The sequence below is a fragment of the Carassius gibelio genome, chromosome A7 (genome assembly GCF_023724105.1).
Source record: "Carassius gibelio isolate Cgi1373 ecotype wild population from Czech Republic chromosome A7, carGib1.2-hapl.c, whole genome shotgun sequence".
Lineage (NCBI taxonomy): Eukaryota > Metazoa > Chordata > Actinopteri > Cypriniformes > Cyprinidae > Carassius > Carassius gibelio.
The window spans coordinates 38762036-38780748 of record NC_068377.1 but is presented as its reverse complement, the minus strand read 5'-3'; the positions used below and the strand labels follow the sequence as shown (position 1 = coordinate 38780748).

At 35.7% G+C, this 18713-nt stretch overlaps 1 protein-coding gene and 1 long non-coding RNA gene across 2 annotated transcripts; one reads left to right on the top strand and one right to left on the bottom strand.

The window, feature by feature from the left end:
• Positions 1 to 4342: 4342 nt before the first annotated feature.
• Positions 4343 to 12437, bottom strand: LOC128017824 (macrophage mannose receptor 1-like). Its single transcript, XM_052603400.1, has 5 exons — positions 12298 to 12437; positions 12067 to 12105; positions 11629 to 11976; positions 8443 to 8779; positions 4343 to 5213 (listed from the first exon to the last, which is right to left on the bottom strand). The coding sequence occupies exons 2-5, from the start codon at positions 12101 to 12103 to the stop codon at positions 4823 to 4825; spliced, it is 1113 nt and encodes a 370-aa protein (XP_052459360.1). The 5' UTR covers positions 12104 to 12105; positions 12298 to 12437; the 3' UTR covers positions 4343 to 4822.
• Positions 5389 to 6753, top strand: LOC128017845 (uncharacterized). Its single transcript, XR_008184545.1, has 3 exons — positions 5389 to 6053; positions 6367 to 6525; positions 6660 to 6753. It is a non-coding gene; the product is annotated as an uncharacterized LOC128017845 (long non-coding RNA).
• Positions 12438 to 18713: the final 6276 nt, after the last annotated feature.

Genomic DNA, 18713 nt, shown 5'->3' with positions numbered 1-18713 from the left:
CCTTAAAGGGGGGGTGAAATGCTATTTCATGCATACTGAGTTTTTTACACTGTTAAAGAGTTGGATTCCCATGCTAAACATGGACAAAGTTTCAAAAATTAAGTTGTACGTTTGAAGGAGTATTTCTGTTCCAAAAATACTCCTTCCGGTTTGTCACAAGTTTCGGAAAGTTTTTTTTCGAGTATGGCTCTGTGTGACGTTAGATGGAGCGGAATTTCCTTATATGGGTCCTGAGGCACTTCTGCCGGAAGAGCGCGCGCTCCCGTATAGCAGAGCACTGAGAGCACAACAGACTTCACTGATCAGAGCGAGAGCGTCGCGAAATGTCACAAAAGAAGTGTGTTTTTGGTTGCCAGGGCAAGACAACCCTGCACAGATTACCAAAAGAGTAACAGCATTAAGGGACCAGTGGATGGAGTTTATTTTTACAGAGCATCAACGGAGTTGTGTTTGTGTTTAGTTCCCTGCATTTCGAAGATGCTTGTTTTACAAACAAGGCCCAGTTTGACGACGGATTTGCGTATCGTTTATTTCTTAAGGATGATGCAATCCCAACGAAAAAGGGTCACGATCGTGTGTTGGAACCACAGGCGGTGAGTAAAACTGCTTAAAATATCTCTGCCTCCGTGTTAGTGCGTCCCCTCCCATCGGAGACCCGGGCTCGAGCCCCGCTCAGAGCGAGTCGTTGCTGCTGCTGCTCTCGTTCAGTTTCAGCCTCTGGATCTGATTCTGGATCATAAATAAACGGCTGAATCTGACTGTTAGCCATGGTTTGTTTTGGATGTTTTTTTTTTTTTTCCTCAAGGTAATGTCAGAGCCGTTAAATGTTTTTCAATGGCTCTGGGTAATGTCACAGCTTTCAAACGCTCTCAACGCAAAAGCCTACTGGCGCTCGTGATTCTTTAGCTCCGCCCACACGTCATGCCTCCAGTCGGTCGTGTTTTTCCGGGAAAAATCGGTACAGACTATCTTTCTCTTATGAATATAATAAAACTAAAGACTTTTTGGAGTTATGAATGATGCAGTACTACTCTATAGGTACTCAAGATTAACAGGATATGGAGTGAAAACGAGCATTTCACCCCCCCCCCCCCCCCCCCCCCCTTTAAGAGCTCTTTTGATGCACAATGAGAAGTTTTGAATGGTGACGTTTAAAGCTTTGACATTCTTAACTTCAGTTTGCTGCAGGTTGTGTATTTACAGCCTGAACAAACCCGTCTTTGCTTTCTAAATTATTACAGTAATGCATTTTTTTTTTTTTTTTTTTTTTCCTCTGAATCAAATCATTTGGACGTTTAAAGTGAGGAAGTATAGTGATGGGTGTGAGGTTAAAACCAACTTTAATCTTATTTAATTCAGCTCTTCCTACACACACATCTGACTATTGACAATGTAAGTATTATTACTTATACCCTGTGCTTCTGTCTGACATCAAAAGTAAACTGAACGAGAAAAGTTGTAACCGGTTTGCAAATGTAGCCTAAATTAAGCTGTCAAGGTTGAAGCAAGGAGTAGTTGAAGAAATGGATCATATACATCACAATAGACATCTGGCACTTTCAAATATGACAATATATATGAATTGAATGTATGCTTCTGTATACTACAAAAATGTATAGCTACAAATGTTCATTTCCAGAAGTATATTGTCACACCTAAAACTCTTATCATAAATGGTTGTACTCATAAAATTCTGAATTGGTTTTAAACTCAGTAATTTTCATTGACCAAGTTAGGTATAACTTTACCATACTGTAAAGTTTTTACTGTACAAAGTATCTTAAAAGATTTGGAAACACTGATTTAATTCCCATAGACTAAGTAGCTGAAGTGTGTCCCAAACAAGTATCTTTAATATCAATAGTAACTCAATATGCTTAAGGTTGTGTGTTTTTTTTTTTTTTTTTTTTTTTTTTTTTTTTTTTTTTTTTTTGGGGGGGGGGGGGGGTGTAGTCATTAGTCAGTGTTAAATGGACTAATTGTGTCTTGAACAATTCCACTATAAGATTGAACCCACAAGCAGCAGGTTTGGTTACTTAGTTTTAATGGATTAAGATTAGTTTCTAACATAAGGAGTTGGTTGAACCTCCTTAGTGAAACGGGCCCCAGATCTGACTTGACCCAAGCCTGAATCTCAGTAATGCTAAGAGAAATTTGGAACATAATATGCCAAAAGTGCACATACACGATTGGTTTGCGATTCTAGAGAACAACAACTTGCATCTGTATCACCAAAAAAAAAAAGCTAATCACTCTATTCTGTCATTTGTACTGTATTGGAATTGCAACATTGATTCTCCCAAATCGAATACAAGCAATGTCCAAATGTCTACTATTATAAGCAGCAGCAAACATTTGGATGGTTAAATATTATTTCTCACCAAGTGCACATGCCAGGTTACATTACCTGTAACGTTTTGTTTTTGTTCTGAGGAAGATGTGAAGCATGCAGCCACTGCATGCGGTCTTGCTGTGAGTAATAATAATAAAGATTATAAATATAACTAAAATAAACTAAATTAACTCAAATTTAACTACATCTTCATATATGATCTGACTAAAAGATCAAACATCCTTTTGACCAGTAAATGAACTTTCAGCTAAAGTTGCAATCACAGGCCTATGTCATAAAGTTGAAATTGTCACGCTTTGATCACTGAAACACAAATTTCTTTTAAATTTAGCTGACCTGCAGCACCACCATTTACAACGCCCGAACCCCAGCAAAACTATTAAGTTTCACAATCGAGTTGCAATCCCTGAAAACCTTTAAGATGTTTTACAACCTTCGCTGACATGGCCGTAACTGTAAACACACAGACATCAGATTCCAGACACCAGATGCGTTTCTATGCACGACTTGAGATGAAATATTTAGCCTTTCCTGTAATGTTGTAAAAGTTTATTTGGCAAGAAAAGTCCATCTTGACTTACCACATTCATTCCTGTTTAATATTTGTATGCGTCTACAGGGTTTAAACTGATAAAGTAATGCCAGAAGTTAATATTGACAACATATAATACATATTAAAGGATTTAGGCTACAAAAGTATGTGTCAGTGACTTATTAAAATAAAATAAAACACTTTTTTTCCAACAAGGACTTTAAACTTAAGTTAACCTATATGATTTTTCTTTTTTTTTTTAGGAAAAACATTGGTTGCTTTGAACATTAACACAAAAGCATACATTACTGGTAGATTTACAAATACGATCTGAGATTACATCATAAAACAAAATAAATGTTAAATAAATAAAACAACACTTAAGAAAAAAATAAAATAAAAATAAAGATAAAGAAAAAGTAGGGGAGTTACAGATAAAAAAAAAAAAAAAAATTAAGTCCTCTAATGAAGAAAACAAAAATCTTGCTTTGGGACTTTTCCTTTTAATGTCTCCAAATACATCACAAATTCCTCTTTAAATGCCACTAAACGTGGGGGGAATTTTGAAAAACATACATTTATGAATGTAAAATTTTGTGCCAGAAGTTAATATTGACAAAAAAGACACATTAAAAGATTTAGGCTACTAAAGTAAGCGTGAGTGTCTTATTAAAATAAAATAAAACAAGGACTTTTGTTTAGATGAAAATTAAAGATCATATAGGCTAACCTAGTTTTAAAGTAACTCATATACACAGTTGGATCTAAAGCTCCTGAAACAGGACACATATGTTCCAAGGGTTAGGTATAGAATAGAAAAATAACTTCATCTGTCAGTTTATACTACAGAAATGATTGCCATATTTTGGCTCTTCAGTGGGTTGAACACATTAATATACCTAAAGTAGTCATATGTTCAGACTCAATATTATGCCTAAAGTAGTCTTATGTTCAGATTAATTTTCAGCACTATCAAGTTTAAAGAGTGGCAAATCTTCAACTAGACAAGACATTTTGTCAGTCATTTTACAGAGTTTGTTCAGAATACAAAAAAATATATATATTTATTTTGTATGGATACCCGCTCATATAGGAATAAAAGGTAATGAAAATAGTGGATCAGATAAAAATGTTAAAATATCAGACATCAAATTTAATACTCCAATGAGTAAATTAGAAATAAACGGGCTAATAAAAAATAAATAAAAAAAAAACTTAAGATATGTGGCAAATTAAATGGGATGGTGAGAATAAAGGATGGCATTTATATAATATTCAAAGAAAAGGCTTTCTATAGATATATCTCTCATATCTCTTCGTTGAGTATTCACAGAGTTACAGTTCATTTTAATGACATGTTTGTAAATGACGATCAGCGGAGACAAAGACTGCAGACAGCACACCTTGTTTGTTATCTTTATTTTATAAGTGCACTGTGTTTTGTTATTATGTCTGTATCCAAAAAAAAGTAGACCCTTTACAGATTCGATTGATGTATTGCTCTTATCTGTACGATTAAAACTGAGAGTGTAATTTAAGTTCTTTTCGGGGTTATCCGGAGAAAATGACTCAAAATGCATATATGCGTTAATGGACTCCAGAGGGTCCCAGACTCCAAGTCTGGGATTGATGTCTCAACGAATCACTAGAGACCTGTACAGAAATGGACTGAGAGGTTTTCGACCAAGAAAAACTCCACTTCTGAAGAAGAGACACCTACAAGCTATCCAAGAAAACAGTACAATGATAAGTAAAAGTGATGACCTTATGATCCCTCACAAAATTAAATTGACAGATGAATGTCTCATAATTTAGCAGTTGCTAAATGACACAAAGTTCATGGTGAAAGAGTTTGAGTGATAAGCAAACACACTAAGAGTATAAATCAACAGGAAACACACGTGTTTGTAATGTTGAAATCTAAGTGTATCCGTTCATTAATATCTGCTGCAGATGAAGTTGAGTTTGTCAGTTTCAGGACGGCTGATCCAGCGCTGATCTCCTCCAGACTGAACTGCTCCAGATCTCACTGTGTGTTCACAGTCCTCCTCTGATGTGCCGTTCCCTGGAGCCCAGTTCTGATAGCACACCGTCTCTCCACTCACCCAGTACCAGACACCCAAAATATGAGAGTGACGTAAACCCAACCACAGCTCCGCAGTAGACGCCAGGTGTACCACATTCATCACACGACGCTGAATCTCTTCTGAATGAACCGAGACCAGATCCACATGATTCTGTCTGCAGTATCTCAGAGCTTCAGACCACGTCAGATTCTCTCTGATCACAATCAGTTTATCTGGAAACCAAACAGAGCACAAGCAGAAACTAGAGAGAGACGGATCAAAAACAACATCAGAACAAACACTGTGCACTGTAAAATGTAACTGATGATCTTACTAATAAAATTAAGTGAATCTAACTTATTTTGAATAAGTTTGTTGACCTTACTAAGTTTAATAAAGTAAGGACAACTTTTTAGCGCGGAAAGTTACTAAACTCAAAATATTCAATTACCCTCTACTTAAAATAATAAGTATTTTGAAAATGTTCGAGTGGTCATGCGCAGTGCTACCAGTAGGTGGAGCCGATTTGAAACGGAAACGGAATACCATTATTTCTGGTGAAGAGCACATGGAAAGGTGAGGCAGTGCTTGATTGACTTATTTTTAATGTCTGAATTGCTTTGTATACATAATTAATCGTGTAATAATCATATTAAACTAACTAGTGTTACACATGAACATTGGATGCGTTTTTATTTTAATCAAATTCTTGGATTGTGTTGGATTGTGTGAATCGAAATGAGGAGTCTAGCATTGCAAGTCTCTAATTGTTAGGTCCATCCTTTCAATCAAGGAACATTTTTATGTTTTTTTTTTTTTTTTTTGTCAGTAGGTTCTCAGTGAAGAACTTAAATAGAGTAACTTTAATAAGAGTAAAGTTATAATGTATACACTCAAGCCAATGTAGTATTTTATTTAATTTGCATATTATGTAATGTGTATCTTTGTTCCTATTTTTTTTTTATTAACAATGATAGAATAATGGTTACGTTTTTTCCACTTTTACATTCCACTTTTTCCTTGAGGAGAAAGGAGATTGTTGAGATTGAGTCTCCAGTAAAAGAGACGCCAAAGATGGCCATCACTCTTCACAGAACAACAAGTAAGTAACAATTAAATCACACAACCTAACAACATTTACTTACCCCCATGCCATTCCAGATTTATATGAATTTCTTCAGATACAAATTCTTAAAGTCGTCCATCTCAGAGTGTGAAGAATGTGAAAGCTCTTAGAAGCATATATACATTGATCGTGACATCAATCCATATGACCATATATTAACTCTCTTTTTCTAAAGAATATCTGTTACATTTGGGACACCATGAGGGTAATTGTGGCAATTTTCAAATATCTCTTTAACAGAGTAACCAAAAGCCTAATAGATAAAGCATTGTTCTTTTTCCTTTTACAGATCAATGCAGAGTTTGTTTGCATCACAAGCAAAAACCTCAAGCAAGATTTTTTCACAGCACTTGATCAACATACAGCTCGATTTCTGAAAATTTTTGAAACCAAAAAAGGGGCAGCTGGAAAAAGGCTTTCAGAGTTTCTTGATCAAATTAAGTTGAAGGTAAGCTTGTCATTGCTTCTTTCTTAAACTAAATTCTGTAAAACTTAATTCTATGTAAGTTTTTTTTTTCAGGGCACTGTCACTTCATTTTTAAAATGGGTTTCTTTCTGACTAATTTTAACTTCTTTTTCCAGGGCACTGACATCACTGCTAATCGCACAGCAGTTCTTCGTGGACTTCCTCTCCTTCTTGGAGAAGAAACCTCTGACTTTTTCAAAGCAACATTGGCAAGTACTATTCTTTGTATATTTCATTCTAAACTCTAATCCCCGACACATACATCACTAATAGGCATTCAGTCCCAGAAACAGACCAGACACAAAACTTTTTAAATGTAATTGTACATTTTCTTGTGTATGTTCTGCCGTCATTGTACTGTTCATTCTGTTTTACAATGTCTAATTTTCACACAATATTTTAACCGTTGTTTATCTCTGTTAGTTGTATGTCGAACAGAAAGTGATGGTCCTGATTCTTTAAGATACTTTTACATTTGTGAGATTTACTATTTCTAATGTAACCAGAATTTTAATATTGCTGTTCTTTTTTTATTATTATTATTAGGACAGTGATTGTGACATACCCCAGATTTCCATCAGGATTCTGACTGTGATAACAGAAGGCAGCCAGGATTCTTCACAAGCACTGCATTTAGAGGATTCACACACCGCAATTATCCTTGAAGGAGCCATTGTGATGACAATATTGAAAACCTCCCGGATGCCATGTGGCTACTTTTTGGGCTGATATATGCGCTCAATTTGGAGTACCCTCCACAGCTCAACAGTCCCTTAAAAACATGCTGCTCATGTAAGTGAAGGTTTTTTCAGATTGTTTTAAAGTGATGGTCCGCCCAAATCTGAACGTTCTGTCATTATTTACCCTCCCTCATCTCTTTCCGAAACTGTAAGTGAAAGGGTCTAGTCTTACAACAAGTCACAAAGACATCTTGATAATCTTTTTGGATCTTTTTTAGTTTTGGTTACCTGGACTTTTAATAGAGGGACATAAACTGCTCAGGGTTAATTTAAAATATTTTCATGTGTGTTTCAAAGACTACTTACAGGTTTGGTATGAGATGTGGGAGAGTAAATTATGACAGAATTTTCAGTTTTGGGCTATCCCTTTACTATACCTTTAAGCTTAATGAACAGACTTTCTAAAATACACAAAAAAGTTTTGAATCGTATAATGGTTTTATTGTTAAATGTTTTTGTTTAAAATATTTTTACACAGCAAGGTTATTTATTTTTTTATTTATTATTATTTTTTTTTTTGGAAGTGTAATAAATTGTCCTGCATTAAGCTAACGTTGATGCTTTTAAAAGGTCAACTGTTCTCAGTTCATTTCAGGTCACAGATTGTCAAATTCGAAATTCATTCATCAGTCATATTTTTTTTATTTTGGTTGCACTTGCGCTGCACATTTTTTTAAAGTAAAAACTGTTTTATATTTAGGAGTGTCTAAATGATTGCTTGGTACACTGTATTTTACAATTGATAATAAATAATGTTTTACCTGAGATCAGGTGTTGTTTTTTGTCTTTACTTAATTTTTTTAGTTCAGCTTACTTAAATTTTTTAAGGCAATCAGTTTCCAAAGCTTTTCCTAGTAATGTGGACTCTAATAAGAAGTTAACACAACTAATGATTTTGAGTCAGCTTTACTCAAGTATACTTGATTAAAAAGTTTGGTATACAAATGTTATTAAGTTGTGCCAACTAAAAATGTATAAAATACTTTACTTGGAAATTTTAAGGCAATCGGTTTCCTCAACTTTTCTAAGTAAAGTCAACTAATTACATTTTACAGTGTGGATGAATTTGTCATGTCAGACATGTAGCGGGAACTTTAAGAGATCTGGAGGAGATGATGGATGTGTGTGTTTTGTGAGGATCTACTCACCTTCATGACACACAAAAGGATATTGTAAGTAACAAGAGATGTCAATCCATTGTCCCTGAGCGCTCTTTTCAACAGCTGTACAGTTTTCAGCACCTCCAACATTATTAGGTTCGTCAGACTTCCAGTATCTGAATGAAGAGTCACTCTGATCTGACCACTGCCATGAGTCTCTGACTCTGAACAGACCGATCCAGACATCTGATTCTTTACTATTATTCATGATCTTCTCAATCTGTTGATTCTCATCCTGGTTTCTCACACTGACCAGATCAGTGTGATTCTGTCTGCAGTAACTCTGAGCGTTTCTCCAATTCATCGTTTGTTTGATAAAGAAGAGTCCTTTGTTTGCTTTTAGGAAAAACAAAATCAATGCTTAATTATCTCTCAAACTCTTACACTCTAAATATACTCTACAATGGCAATGTGACGAGCTCATAGTTGAGCCTGTACCTGAATAGCTTTAATAGTGAGTAATTTGTACCATTGCAGTTTGTAAACAGTATCTGTATATTTTGACATTAATATGCCATTATAATAACTGTGGTCACAAAACATGTAATAATAAAACTGTATACAAGGGTATATAAAAGTATTTATTCTTTAGTAAGATTTGATAATTATGTCATTGATAATTTTTGGATAACAATTTTGATAATAAAACCACCATCCATCATCTTAACCAGCAGTGTTAAAAAGGCCATTCATTTGTTAACTTGTTGGATAGGCAGTTTTTACAACTCCATTAAAACAGTTTGTTTTCTTATGAAATGGGATTATACCTCTCCTGTCCTTGCCACTGGCTCCCTATAAAATTTAGAGTCAACTTTAAGATGGTTCTTTTCACATACAAGGTAATGCATAAATCAGCCCCGGGTTACATCTGTGATCTTACAAGGCCATACACAGCATCAAGGTCATTAAGATCTTGTGACCAGTTACTTTTATCTGTCCCTTGTTCTCTCTGTAAATCAAAAGGTGATCAAGCTTTGATCTCTGTAGATCAAGATCTGGAACAGTCTGTCTTTGAACATCCGGTTCTCTCCATCACGGGATGCTTTTATATCCGGTTTAAAGACTAATGGTTACTCTACTGGTTAGTCTCTAACATCCAAGTAATGCTGTGCATATACTTTGAATATTTGTTGTTCTGTGGATATATCAGTCTACTACATAACCTGGCATTGCCAGTGGAAATGACATAGCAAGTTTTGTTCCTCTTTAATTATTAACTCTTTAACTATACAATATACTTATAACAGTTAGGCTTACCACTGTCCATATGTATACTTATCTCCACCATCATAAACACATTTAAATATATACAACCTAAAATAAAAACAACTAATAACTGGGTGTTGTAGTGACAAATTAATGGGTTACTGCCAAATACAGTATTGTTCAAAATAATAGCAGTACAATGTGACTAACCAGAATAATCAAGGTTTTTCGTATATTTTTTTATTGCTACGTGGCAAACAAGTTACCAGTAGGTTCAGTAGATTCTCAGAAAACAAATGAGTCCCAGCATTCATGATATGCACGCTCTTAAGGCTGTGCAATTGGGCAATTAGTTGAATTAGTTGAAAGGGGTGTGTTCAAAAAAATAGCAGTGTGGCATTCAATCACTGAGGTCATCAATTTTGTGAAGAAACAGGTGTGAATCAGGTGGCCCCTATTTAAGGATGAAGCCAACACTTGTTGAACATGCATTTGAAAGCTGAGGAAAATGGGTCGTTCAAGACATTGTTCAGAAGAACAGCGTACTTTGATTAAAAAGTTGATTAGAGAGGGGAAAACCTATAAAGAGGTGCAAAAAATGATAGGCTGTTCAGCTAAAATGATCTCCAATGCCTTAAAATGGAGAGCAAAACCAGAGAGACGTGGAAGAAAACGGAAGACAACCATCAAAATGGATAGAAGAATAACCAGAATGGCAAAGGCTCAGCCAATGATCACCTCCAGGATGATCAAAGACAGTCTGGAGTTACCTGTAAGTACTGTGACAGTTAGAAGACGTCTGTGTGAAGCTAATCTATTTTCAAGAATCCCCCGCAAAGTCCCTCTGTTAAAAAAAAGGCATGTGCAGAAGAGGTTACAATTTGCCAAAGAACACATCAACTGGCCTAAAGAGAAATGGAGGAACATTTTGTGGACTGATGAGAGTAAAATTGTTCTTTTTGGGTCCAAGGGCCACAGGCAGTTTGTGAGACGACCCCCAAACTCTGAATTCAAGCCACAGTACACAGTGAAGACAGTGAAGCATGGAGGTGCAAGCATCATGATATGGGCATGTTTCTCCTACTATGGTGTTGGGCCTATTTATCGCATACCAGGGATCATGGATCAGTTTGCATATGTTAAAATACTTGAAGAGGTCATGTTGCCCTATGCTGAAGAGGACATGCCCTTGAAATGGTTGTTTCAACAAGACAATGACCCAAAACACACTAGTAAACGGGCAAAGTCTTGGTTCCAAACCAACAAAATTAATGTTATGGAGTGGCCAGCCCAATCTCCAGACCTTAATCCAATTGAGAACTTGTGGGGTGATATCAAAAATGCTGTTTCTGAAGCAAAACCAAGAAATGTGAATGAATTGTGGAATGTTGTTAAAGAATCATGGAGTGGAATAACAGCTGAGAGGTGCCACAAGTTGGTTGACTCCATGCCACACAGATGTCAAGCAGTTTTAAAAAACTGTGGTCGTACAACTAAATATTAGTTTAGTGATTCACAGGATTGCTAAATCCCAGAAAAAAAAATGTTTGTACAAAATAGTTTTGAGTTTGTACAGTCAAAGGTAGACACTGCTATTTTTTTGAACACACCCCTTTCAACTAATTGCCCAATTGCACAGCCTTAAGAGCGTGCATATCATGAATGCTGGGTCTTGTTTGTTTTCTGACAATCTACTGAACCTACTGGTAACTTGTTTGCCACGTAGCAATAAAAAATATACTAAAAACCTTGATTATTCTGGTTAGTCACATTGTACTGCTATTATTTTGAACAATACTGTATAAGACCCGTTAAATAAATCTATCAACCAAGTCTCTTGTTTAATGTCTATTACATTGGATGTTTGCACTTACTATTGTTGCAGACAAAAGGTTTGGAATAACATCTATCTACCAAGTTGTTCATATGAAGTATCTTTTGTTAAATTAATGTTTATTCCATTAGGTGTTTGTACTCACTGTTATTGCAGATGAAATGTTTGGTAATACTACATGGAAAATCATGCCATTGTCCATTTCTCATCATAGCACAATAATCTCTGCCTTCAGGTTGTTTATATCCCCAGTTCAGATAGAGAACAGGTTCACCTGAAGACCAATGCCATTGATCACGACCCGTCTTCTGCAGCCCAATCCAGAAACGTTCATCAATCACACTCTTCATCAGCTCGTTCATGTCGTTCATGTTGTCAGCGGTGGCCAGATCTGTGTAATTCTCTCTGCAGTATCTCTGAGCTTCAGTCCAGGTCTTCTTCTCATTTATAAAGTGATACTGACGCTGAACACATTCAGATACGGAGCAGAGAGCTGTGAAAGAGAGACGCTGCTTTAATGCTTTTCAGAACAGCATCAAACCTAATGAAACTAGAAACCATAAATAAAACCACAAACACTCACCAACGAGAAGAAGAATGAAATATAGAGTTTGCTCCATTTCTGAGGAAGACATAATATAGATAAACTCATGTTTGAAGTATTCACTGATTCATTTTAGTTTTAAATATGATTTCAGTGATAATAAAAAAAAATCCATCATAACAGGAACATAAATGCATCATACACAATCATTAAGACAATATTAATATCTCAAAGTCTAATATAAAGAATGAAGATGCGAGTTGTTCTTACTTTAGAGGTCGTGTGTTTCTGTTCTGAGTCTGATGTTTCTGTCTGCAGCTTCACACTCTGTGATGATTATATCTGCTCTCATTCGTCACTTCATGTGTTTATTACTCTAAAACAAAAGCTCTTTTCATTCTTCTTCCTCGTTCACATGTATCTTCTTCTGTCACTGTTGATGTCTGTGTTGGTCTTTGTTGCTGTAATTCTGTGGAAGTGTGTTCATTTGAATGTGGTGGAGACGGAGAGTCTGTATGTTCTGGAATGAAGTGTATTTCCAGCAGCTTCACACGAACAACCTCAACATTTGCATTTTATTTCCTTATAGTTTTCTTTCCATGTTGTAAACATCAATACTGTCATAGACCAACAGCATCTTTCTGCATCCTAAACTAAACAATATTTGGTAACACTTTAGAATACTGTTTCTTACTTACTACATAACTAATAAGGAATTATTGAAGAACTAACAGGTGATTATTCATTAACACTTAACTCACTACTGTTAACTACTAAGAAAGATGTGTTAACTAATCAGTATGTAATATAATTTTATGATTGTGTTAAGTAACAGTTAACTAATCAGTAATTAATATATTCTGTGAAACCTCCTGAAGAACTACTATTAATTATATACTAGTTAAGGTTCAAGAAAAATACTATGAAGAAACTATGAAGTAACTACTAATGAACAGTTTTACGCAAATAATCACTATAATAATCAGGCTGTGGCCCACAAATCAAGTACTGGAGTAAAAGTACAGATACCCCAATTAAATATTACTCCAGTAAAAATAAAAAGTAGGCCTATTCATTTTCAAAATTACTTGAGTAAAAGGACAAGTACAAAGTACTACTACAGTAGCAACTTTGTTACAGCCCACTTATTAGCTTATAATGGAAATGAAATATGGATTTTGTTTGCTTCTAAATGTTTAACTTTTGATTGTGAAATGTTTGTTAAATTAGTTAGAATGTGGGCAGTATACATGTTAAAATGGAATAAAATATGCTGTATTAAGAAATGTTCTCATCTGAAATAACCAAGATTTCAGTCAAAATGATGTAGTTTATTATTATTTACTAATAGGTTCACTTTAGAATTCTGTTTCAGGTTCTAAGTAAATCCTGCAAAATTATCTAATAATTCTTTATTAGTTACTATTGGGTTCCCTATGTTTTCACTTTAGAATACTGTTTCAGGTTCTAAGTAATTCCTGCAGAATTAGCTAATAACTCTTTATTAATTACTACTGGGTTCTCAACATTTTCACTTTAGAATAGGCCTAATGTTTCAGGTTCAAAATAAGTCCTGCAGAATTATTTGTTCATTAATTATTAATTACTAATGGGTTCCCTTTTCACTTTAGAATACTGTTTTAGATTCTAAGTAATTATTCAGGAATTATCTGATAATGATTTATTAATTACTAATGGGTTCCCAATATTTTCACTTTAGAATAGGCCTAATGTTTCAGGTTCAAAATAAGTCCTGCAGAATTATTTTATAATTCTTTATTAATTACAAATTGGATACCTGTATTATCACTTTTCCGCAGGCTTTGCCTTACATAAAGAAATTTAATGAATGATAATTTATATAAAATATAAAAACTAAGGTAAGTTATCGCAAGGTACTGGGGTCATGGTAGGGTTCCTATTGGAAGCTGATTTCTTACAAAACACTCACAAAACAATTCACTACATAGGCAAAACCTCTATAAAATGTATTACATTTATTAATATTGCATTTTTATACTACTACTACTATTGCTAATAAAATTTATATGAAAGGGTCACAATTCAATGTAATTGTTTAAAACTGTTCATTAGTAGTTACTTCATAGTTATTTTTCTTGAATCTTAACTAGTAGATAATTAATAGTAGTTCTTCAGGAGGTATGACAGAATACATTAGTTATTGATTAGCTAACTGTTACTTAACATAGTCATAAAATTATATTACATACTGATTAGTTAACACATCTTTCTTAGTAGTTAACAGTAGTGAGTTAAGTGTTAATGAATAATCACCTGTTAGTTCTTCAATAATTCCTTATTAGTTATGTAGTAAGTAAGAAACAGTATTCTAAAGTGTTACCCAATATTTTTTACAAAATTTGAACATATTCTGTGTCACCATTAGCAGAGTATCTTTTGTGTCATGAGCACTTTGTACACTGTGTAACAACAGGCAAGTAAAAGATAACAGCAACAGCACACTCAACTCTTTATTTATGGAAATCATATAGGCACATTGAAACCTGCAAATTATTTCACTATACAGCTGATGTTGCTTTCTCTTCATATGTTGGTGTAGCAGCAGAACCTGATTTTACCAAGTGAGACATGTTCCTGGGACAACATCGTTGTTGACCCTGGAACAACATTGTGATTAACCAATCAGATTTGAAGAACCAGTTTATAGATTTTGTGACGTTTATGCTTAAAATCAGTGTTTGGTGCTTGTACATCAGTGTCATTCATCTATTATTTCCTCTGATTTTAGGGATTACTCATGGTTAAGGTTAGGTTTAGGTGTAGGGATATGATTAAGAATATATTTTTGGAGTAAAATGTTGTTACAGAGTCAACAAAATATGTTGACCTAGGAATACATCGAACTTGGCAAAATCAGGACGTGCGGTGTAGCATATTTGTCCCCATTTATTGACTGCTTGTGACAGAGACAAGAGCTGCATTTTACCTAAAGTTGAACAGTTATCAACCATAGTCTCAGCTCCAAGATAAAAGGACTTATAAAATTTTATGATGGCAGTGCATCAAAATGCAGTGTCATCAGTTTGCCAAAAAAGATTACAGTTTTTCTTGATTGCTAAAATACTTTAACCAGGCATTTGAACTAAAATGTCAAAATCATAATGCCATTTTTGACAAAGAACACCCATTTCGCTGAGCTATAAACACTGCTCCTCTGCTTTAACGCATGAGTCAGATTTGGTGAACTGTTACTGCAAAACTCTACATACAGATCCCTACATTTCTTAGTGCTTACACCATGTGGTCATTTAGAAAGCACTAGCATTCAATATTGTTCACTCAAGTCTGCACAGTTTAAACTCAAATAGCACACAATTAACGAAGTGAAAACACTGAGTCAAGATTTATCGCACATCAATCAGAACCTTCAACAGGTTGATAAAAGTGCACCAGTCAGTTCATTCAGTTTTGGAACAATGGATCCAGTGAGACGTGATTGAAAAGGTTGAGGACACCAGAGAGGGGAAGGAGGAAGAGTGGAGGAAGAAGTGAATGAACAGGAAGAGGATGAAGGGCAAGGAGACAAGGAGTCTCAGAAGAAATGTGTGCCACTAGTTGAACATGTCCTTGTCCATGATATGACTATGAGGGAGGCTGGGCAATGAGTTCGCCTTGTTATACTGTATGTACATTGTGTCTGCTTCCGTTTTGTAAGGGATGTGTTACAGTTACAGTAATCAGTACTTCTATTTTTTCAAAGGTGATTGGACTCTCGGGCGAGATCCCAATCGTCAGTCTCTTTCTGGCATAACGTCTCCGTTCCCTCCTTCAGGTAACAAAGATTACATACGTAACCAAGACGTTCCCTTTTAATTGGCAGAGGCAGTCGGACCGTAGCCTAAAGGAAACCCTGCAGAGGCCCAGCCCCTTTTTCCCTGAGGTGCACTACAATATGGCTGAGATACCCGAGAAGACCTCTAGCTTGAATACATGTGTAAAAAAAAAAGCGCAGGTCATATCTACTTTCCATCCCGAAACACCAGCCGGGGCAAAGCCACTTTATACTCTCTTTATACACTATTTAGCACTCTAGACAGTTCAGGCTATCAAAATTTGTATGCTTTGGAGGACACACAAAAGGCCTTCCTGTGACCAAGCAAAGGCTGTCATACTGGCCTGGGCAAATGCTATATTTATTCAGGATATTTGCATGCCAGCAGACTGGTTGTTACCCAGCACCTTTGTGAGGTTTTATAAATTAGATGCAATGTAGTTTTTAGAACGTTTTTTATGGTATGTGATCACATCATACTCATTCGAGCACTCCTTGAGGAATGGCCACTGCATCATTACAAATTATATGTGATATATGTGATGCTGCCAGCCATCCTGTAGATTGAGCAGTCTTTACGAAGAGCACTAACATCATTGCTGCACCTATTATGTCTTTGAGTGTAAAACTTGACATACTAAGTCAAACTGGTATCCATCGCTGTTTATGGAGCCAAAAGAGTTTCAATAAAGATAAATGCACACACTCCATTCACATATGCACACATAGGATTCATACATGCACACACATAATTCATAAATACACACACAGGATATTTCTGTTTCTGATGCACACACACATATATATTGATTAACAAACTGCTTGCGGTCTGTGAACTTCACTGCATTTGTGTGTGAATTTTGAGACTCCTCTGACTTGGCTCCACACACAAATGCCTTTTTTTAAACAGGGAATGATCTGCAACCAATCAGATATCTCCCTTGTTTGAGCCAATCACAAGAATGCACCCCACGTGGGGGATTGTTTACTTATAAGCCAATCAGCGAACGACTCACTTTCCTCACGCAGCGAACGACTCACTTTCCTCAGCGAACAACTCGCTTTCCTCACGCAGCCGGCGACTCACTTTGAGCAGCCGGACACCCACTTTGCACAGCAGGAGACTCACTTTCCGCAGCCGGAGAGTCACTTTCCTCTCGCAGCGAACAACTCACTTTCCTCATCGAACGATTCACTCTCTCCTCACGAGTCACGCAGCGAACGACTCAATAGGCGTTTCTCAATGTCAAGGATACTTCCTTGGAAGGACTGATCCTTCAAAGTCACTTCCTTCAGAGGCTAGGTGAGACTCCTCTTTAGCATATGGAGAACACGTAAATGGAACAGGCTAGCAAGTGCACGTAATTGCGCCATTACGTCAGTGAAAAGGTCCGTTTGAATAACGCTGTGAATGTAACTAGTTATTTATAAAAGAAATGCTGTTGACGCAACCAATTGTTAAATGACAGGTCCAGTTCAGTTAACCATTTGTATTTGTAAAATTTACAATATCAATACGGTAGTAATTTGTACTGGCATTTAAACGTCAAACTTTACTTATATTTACTACAGTTATAACAAATGCTTGCTAACGTAAATAAAAACCGTTAACACTCAGACTACGTTAACGTTCGACATTTTTGAACTAATGTTCAAAAGCTGCGTGCATAGGATTGTGGGTGATTTGAGAGCGTGAAGAGCGCGAAGGATACACATATGCATCCTTTCCTGTGTATGGGATATTCTTCGAACGAAGGACTCAGTCCTTGTTTGAAATTCCCGAGGATCCTCGACATTGGAACAGTCCTTCGACGGATGTCAATGGTAGCATCCTCGAAATACTGGCTTCCGAGGATCCTTTCTTGACATTGAGAAACACCTAATTTCCTCACGCAGCGAGCGACTCACTTTCCTCAGCGAACGTTTCACTGTCCTCACCCAGCAAAGTTGAACGAACGATTCCCTTTCCTCACGCAGCGATCAACTCACTTTGCGCAGCCGGAGAGTCACTTTCCTCTCGCAGCAGATCACTGACTCTCTCTTCATGTAGGGACCGAATATTATAATTAAAGTGACTTCTATATTGCATCCAAAAGAATATTTAGATATATTTAAATATTTAAAAAGGTGTAAAAATTTTTTTTTTTTTAACTTTCATTATAATATTTAAATAAAATGAAATAATTGCCTATTGCAAATTTATGAATCCATGGTTAACTTTTTTTCTGCAGTCACAGTCTGGGCTATATGTATTGAGACATTTTTAAATGTATATTTTGTAAAAAAAATAATAAAAAATAAACCTGAATTGTAATCTAAACATCTGTATTTTCATACAATTTCATAAATAAGTAGGCTATAATATGCCGCACCACAGGCATATCGCGCTGTGTGAACGCGTTCATGTGATTGGCTTATAAGTAAACAATCCCCCACGTGGAGTGCGTTCTTGTGATTGATAAAAAGAAGGGAGATATCTGATTGGTTGCAGATCATTCCCTGTTTTAAAAAAAGGCATTTGTGTGTCGAGCCAAGTCAGAGGAGTCTCAAAATTCACACACAAATGCAGTGAAGTTCACAGACCGCAAGCAGTTTGTAAATCAAGATATATGTGTGTGTGCATCAGAAATACATTTCTGAATCTTGTTCTGTGCATTTGTGAATCTTGAGTGCATTTGTAAATGTTGTTTGCATTTCTGAATTGTGTGTGTATTTCTGAATTTTGTATGCATATGTGAATCTTCTGTGCTTTTTAAATTTTGTGTGTGCATTTGTACATTTTGTGCAAATTTGTGTATCCTGTGTGTGTATTTATGAATCATGTGTGTGCATGTATGAATCCTGTGTGTGCATATGTGAATGTAGTGTGTGA

What these genes read in the sequence shown, in the direction of transcription:
- LOC128017824 (XM_052603400.1), bottom strand. Translation starts at nt 12,103, where the DNA reads ATGGAGCAAACTCTATATTTCATTCTTCTTCTCGTTG. An exon ending in TTTCATTCTTCTTCTCGTTG is followed by an intron (nt 11,977 to 12,066) that starts GTGAGTGTTTGT and finishes TCTCTTTCACAG; the next exon opens with CTCTCTGCTCCGTATCTGAA. An exon ending in TACTTACAATATCCTTTTGT is followed by an intron (nt 5,214 to 8,442) that starts GTGTCATGAAGG and finishes GTCTCTCTCTAG; the next exon opens with TTTCTGCTTGTGCTCTGTTT.